Source organism: Hippoglossus hippoglossus, chromosome 13, assembly GCF_009819705.1.
Source record: "Hippoglossus hippoglossus isolate fHipHip1 chromosome 13, fHipHip1.pri, whole genome shotgun sequence".
Lineage (NCBI taxonomy): Eukaryota > Metazoa > Chordata > Actinopteri > Pleuronectiformes > Pleuronectidae > Hippoglossus > Hippoglossus hippoglossus.
Genome location: NC_047163.1, coordinates 4,877,485 through 4,883,921, shown reverse-complemented (window position 1 = coordinate 4,883,921; position 6,437 = coordinate 4,877,485). Strand labels below are relative to the sequence as shown.

Sequence of the window (6,437 nt, the reverse complement as noted above, 5' to 3'; positions counted from 1 at the left end):
ATTTGAAAAAAGGTAACGTCAAGTATTTCCTTTTTTTAGTTATGCTTTTAGAGTTTAAAGTTTTCAGGATGAAAGTGAGTTTACGTGTTTACTATATTCTACTTTTACCAAAATCATGTTGGTTTCACAGTTTTTAATATATTTTTCTGCACCAAGTGAAAATTAAATTTGCATTTTTAAATACTAGATTAGATCAGATTAAATTCTGCTTTATTGTCATTGCACATAGTTCAAGTCAGTTATTCACTGATAGTTATCTAGTTTAGTTTTCATTGTTGCTGCAAGGAACTAGAGTGGGTTTAACACAGATGTATCTGTGCGGCTGTGGTTCAGAGGGTCGGTGGTTCGATCCCAGGCTCCTCCAGTCTGCATGAAACGCTGAACCCCCCTGATGTCTGTTCCATCAGTGTGTGAATGATGATGCTGTAAAGTGCTTTGAGGAATCGATAGGTTCTATATAAATACTGTTTTTTATAATTTACCATTCTGCTAATAGGTTTTCACGATTGATGTAAACCAATGGATCTTTAGAATTCAATAATAATACACTTCAAAATTCAAATAAATACAAAATTTAGGTGAATACACTTCAAAATTCAAATAAATACACAATTTAAGTAAATATAGTTCAAAATTTTGGGTCCGACTAGGTGGAAATTGGTCACGAATTCTCTTCAGTCTACAGACTCAAGGTCTTTCTAAGAAGATGATAGAGAGTTTAAGTCAGAGCTGTACGGTGGGGGGTGGTCTTATTAACCATCATGCTGAGGATTTAGTTTTCTCCTCACGGTGCTGGTTTACAGCAGCTGTTTCCAGTATGTTTAAGTTATGGTGCGACACTATGACACTGAAAAGATTGTTAGAACCAAGGATGATCAGAATGAATCTGAATGTAATGAGCAAATATCTGGGTCACATCATTAGGAACGATTTGTGCAGTGATGACGATGTGCAGCGTCAGTGCTGTAAACTGTTTGCACAAGCCGACAGGTTGGCACGGACATGTTCTATGTGCACAGATGGTGTTAAAATATAATTTTAGGAGCCGACTGTACACCACTGTACACAGTAACTTGTGGTGCATCTACAGTCATGCAAAACTGACAAAGCCTCATGTGGCATATGATATAATGATGCATTCAGAATTTTGATCAGATTAACTGCCTCAAAAAATGTGATCATACTTGTCTAAACCGAGGCGACACTAAGTGGAAACACTATAATGTGCAATGCTTGCATTCTATGTTTATGCTGTATTTTGTAATTTTTCTATTTTCATCCTACTTTCAGACTGAAATAACCCACGAGTCTGAAGTAAACCTCAACTAACAAAAATCTAAACTCAATCATTTGTAGTTGAGGAGCTAAAAACACAGGTTTGATCCTTAGACGTCTCATTTTCTCTCCTCAGCCGCCTGTTGCGTCTTCATTTCATACATAACCGCACCCCTGGAGGTCGTCATGCCCTGGACCAGGTCCCAGGTGGACCCTCACGCCGCTGTAGCAGAGGTCATGGACCACTACAGCGCAGACGACCACCACTACGAGGGCTCCCTGTTCCCCACCTCCACCCTCATCCCCGTCACCGTCATCTGCATCCTCATCTTCATCGTCGGGGTGACCGGCAACACTATGACCATCCTCATCATCCAGCACTTCAAGGACATGAAGACCACCACCAACCTCTACCTGTCCAGCATGGCGGTGTCCGACCTCATCATCTTCCTCTGCCTGCCCTTTGACCTCTACCGCCTGTGGAAGTACGTGCCCTGGCTGTTTGGCGAGACCGTGTGCCGCCTCTACCACTACATCTTCGAAGGCTGCACCTCGGCCACCATCCTCCACATCACGGCCCTGAGCATCGAGCGCTACCTGGCCATCAGCTTCCCCCTCAAGACCAAGGTGGTGGTGACCAGGCGCAGGGTGCAGTACATCATCTTCGCCTTGTGGGGTTTCGCCCTGGTCTCTGCGGCTCCCACGCTCTTCCTGATCGGCGTGGAGTACGACAATGACACGCACCCGGACTACAACACGGGCCAGTGCAAGCACACCAACTACGCCATCATCTCCGGGCAGCTGCACATCATGCTGTGGGTGTCCACCACCTACTTCTTCTGCCCGATGCTCTGCCTCATCTTCCTCTACGGCTCCATCGGGTGCAAGTTGTGGAAGAGCAAAAATGACCTGCAAGGCCCCAGCACCTTGGCCCGGGAGAGATCCCACAGGCAAACTGTCAAGATACTGGGTGAGAGATAGTAGATATAATCTCTGCAGACACATGTATTGTCTCTTGTATTCTGACTCAGAGTAATACACAGATAAATAACTTAAACTCAAGTAAAAGCTCCACTAAAAAGGTACGTCTAGAGTTTGCATTTAAAAATATCCACATTCTCATATTTACCATATTTTCTTTATTTACCTTAAAGTATGAATCTTCTCATTTATCTCTGGCTAATTCTTCCTAAAATGTCAAATTGGTGCATTCAATGCCTCTTAACTTAGAAGACGAACAACAAAATATGACATATTATCATATTACCTGAAACAGTATCTAGATACAGGGAGTTACTTGTGTAGGTTTTCAGATATTGGTTTTATATGTTTTCTGCCTGCAGAACACAGTACACTGCATATTACAAACATATGACTAGAAATAGCTACAAAAATATGTTTTGGTTGAACAGACTCTTTTCATAATTTGTGAACAAAAACGGAAAACAACCAGTAATCATGTCATGTCCCCCTGAGTGATGGCGGCCTGTGATTGGCTCCAACAACACGGTCACGTTTTGTACGATGCAGGGGAGCAGCGAGCTAATTAGAGCTAATACACAGTAAGCAGCAGAAAAACATCCAGCGAGGACACAGCATGACGCCATAAATCTAAAAACAGAAAAAGGAAGAAGAACAAAGCTTTATTTTAGGTATTGAAAGCTTCCTGACATGTCGGTGCTGGCTGAGGTAATCGCTGAGTCACCGTTATCGATCGAAAAGACCCTGCAGACTAAAGTACAATCAATTTCACTGAAGATAATAAATGTCAAATTAAAAATTAAAGAGGGGAATATGCGGCCTACGGGAACCCAGTTATTGCATAATTAGCAGTAAGAGTTATTTATGAAATAAAGAAATATTGTAGATCTGCAGAGGGACAACGTCTAGTCATACGGGACCAACGATCGTTGAGCGACAGCAGCTGAATACGACCAGGACTTAAAAAGCATGTAGATTTCTATTAATGTTGATTTATGGAGGCGTCTGTTAATTTCAGGATTCAACCACCGTGGATACAAATGGCAGCGAGTCTGACAGCATGAGCTCTGTGCCGTTTGTGCTCAACTAATGAACGACCTGATGGATGCATCATGATTAAAATTTGATTAATGCAGATCGGCCTGTCGTCTGTCGCTGTACAACAGGGTTCCCTGCACGTGAATGGCAGAGCTGGTAAATTACAGCAGTGAGTAAATGAGCAGTGAGTAGTAGGTCGAACGATTCCTTTAATGAAACTGATCCCCTGTCTATCTCGTCCTCTGCTCTCAGTGGTGGTGGTGCTGGCCTTCATCATCTGCTGGCTGCCGTACCACATCGGCAGGAACCTCTTCGCGCAGGTGGACGACTACGAGACGGCCATGCTGAGCCAGAACTTCAACATGGCCTCCATGGTGCTGTGCTACCTCAGCGCCTCCATCAACCCTGTCGTCTACAACCTCATGTCCCGGAAGTACAGGGCCGCGGCCAAGCGCCTCTTCCTGCTGCACCAGCGGCCCAGACAAGCCCACCACGGCCCGAGACAGCTGTGCGTGACCAGCCACATCTCCACCCTGAACGAGAGCCTGACCGGCGTCTGAGGCGCCCTGAGCTGCTCGACTTGAGCTGAAGAGGAAACCCGTTGAACATGTGCAGAGGGGAAAGGTCTGAGTGGGAATTCAGGGCTGAGACCTGCAGCTCCTCAGTGCAACACCTGCAGCGTTTTGTTCACAGGGACCATATCACCCATGTCACATATAGTTTTTATGTCCAGAAAAAATACTAATATGTTAGATTCCAAGCAAAAAATATCATTTATATTCTCCTGTTTCAGTGTTATGCACCTAATGCAAGAGTATTTACCTCTACGTTGTGCGCTGCTTCTTGTTTTTCTTGCTCGGCGTCAACACTTGTTGAACACGTGCACGGATTAATGCGCGATCCGGCTTCGTTGCTGACAGATGATGTTTTGCCACATGCGACTGTTCATTTGTTATGTTTAATTGTGGCCTCGGCTCCTCTCTGTTGTGTGATTGAATTTGTTTAATGCATGTCGAACAACTGTTATCGTGCTGTTTGTTGTCATCATAAATCAAAGGAAAGAAAACAAGTAAATAACCTATCAGCCGTGGGCCATTAGTTGTGCAGATGTGAGATGGGGTATTCCTATGTGTGTTTGTGTGTGTGTGTTTGTGTGTGTGTGTGTGTGTGTGTGTGTGTTTGTGTTTGTGTGTGTGTGTGTGTGTGTGTGTGTGTGTGTGTGTGTGTGTGTGTGTGTGTGTGTGTGTGTGTGTGTGTGTGTGTGTGTGTGGTTTTTTTGCAGGGCTGTGTGCAATCTCTCCAGGGAATAGATGGAACATGACTTGATAAAAGCAGATTAGTATGAAAATGGGGCAGTTGTTGTCTCTCTCTCTCTCGCGCTCTGTGGTGTGCATGTGTGTGTTTGTGTCTGTGTGTGTGTGTGTGTTCCAGAGGCCACCTGAGCCCTGAGGTTTTGCTTACGTGCCGGCCGTCACATGTAATCTGACGTGGTTATTTTATTACCAGGGCTCTGAATTGGATTTACACCGGCAGACGACGTCCCTGCATCTCCATATTCAGAGTAATGGCCGCTCTAAGTGTATTTCAAAGAGGAAAAAAAGATATTAGGTTGTCAGCTGCGGCGGAGGTTATTGCTTTTATTGTCCTACACTTGCATAATATTGATTCTACAACTCTTCTGTCGGTGTTGCATTTTGAATGAGAAAGTTGTACACGTCCTCGTACCTCATGCACCTCTGCACAAGGAAAGTTATGTAATTGTAACCCTGAACAATGTCTAATCCCAAAATAAACCCAGACTTTACCAGGTTTCTGTCGACCATCCATCTTGCTCTTTAAAAGGAACTGTCATGATGCTGCCCGTGAATCATCAGGCCTTGGTTTTGCACAGATACAAAGAGACAAAGTCGCTCTGGGCTGACTCATCCCCATGACAGTTTTTTTTTTTTTAACTGAACCGTTCTGTCTCTGCCAGATGAGCTGGAGCGACGTGGGATGTAAAAAGCTTACATCCCACAGACCGTCCTGCCATCACCTGGGGAAAGATCAACAAGCACCTCGACCTCACTCGGTTATTTTCTTTGCTGATAATGAAGAGAGTGTGTGCGAGCGGCTCGAGTCAACATCTCCCCGGGGCCTTTTTCACACCAACTCAAAACATTCGGCATCAGAAATATACTGTTTGTATCACCTCTGCTTCTCCTTTAAGGCCATGACTTCCACTACATCAACAAACTGCTCACCTCTATTGGGTCTGTAAAACATAGAAGAGCAGCAGGGCCAGACATGAGAGGAGCAGGGTTTTCTTTCCCTGAACAAAGGTGAAATGTTGAGAATAAAGTTGACTCCTCTGATTCGAGAAATCCAGTTGGAAGAAGGCGTGACAGATATATGAGCTGTTCCAACTTTCAAAGCTCGAGTTCAGTGACTTAATACAGACGCTGCACGGTGTTTATGAGCTTGACGTGATTTTCCCTGTTACTAAAACTGAGGAAAAGAGCAATTTCTCCCTTTTTTTCAGATCAAAGTTTAATTTTAACTTGAACAAACTTAATTCATTTGTATGTTACCAGCTGACGTAATGTTTTAAGTTGGTCCAACAATGAAATGTTTTCTGCACTAACATTAGTAGTTTGATACATTGTTAGAAGTTTGACTCTTGAAATTTAAACTTTACTCTCAACATTGCAACTTTATTCTCAATATGAATCAATTCAGTTTTGGAAAATGGCATCCTATTTATCCAATAGTGAGCACGACGGCGCTCGTGGTGACGTGACATGAGTGTTTTCAACCACATTTCGGACACAGCTTTGAAACGTCAGCATCCCAGTATTAAGTGTCCATCCTATACTGGTCGTGTACGATAATTTCCTTAAAATACGATCATTTTAAGCTTCTGGTACGATACTTAAACATTTGCCATCCGGTAACACTGCGGCATGTGGACGGCACAGGTTGAAGCCATAGCTGCAGTTTAAATGTAACTCCTCTAGGAAGTGAACGTTTCTGTTATGACACAGCTGCACACACCAACATCCTTTCAGTGCAATGGTCCTTTTCCACCAGAGGAGGGAGGCAAAGTATAAAGCTACCAGGAGAAGCAAACTTGTGCATGTACGTGCACGTGTACAGACAAATTA

The 6,437-nt window shown here is 43.8% G+C and overlaps 1 protein-coding gene across 1 annotated transcript; it reads left to right on the top strand.

The window, feature by feature from the left end:
• The first annotated feature begins 1,445 nt into the window (after positions 1-1,445).
• On the top strand, positions 1,446-3,883 carry mlnr (motilin receptor). The gene is made up of 2 exons (XM_034604232.1): positions 1,446-2,245; positions 3,547-3,883. Exons 1-2 carry the CDS (start codon positions 1,462-1,464, stop codon positions 3,852-3,854), a joined length of 1,092 nt encoding a protein of 363 aa, XP_034460123.1. The 5' UTR covers positions 1,446-1,461; the 3' UTR covers positions 3,855-3,883.
• The last annotated feature ends 2,554 nt before the right edge of the window (positions 3,884-6,437 follow it).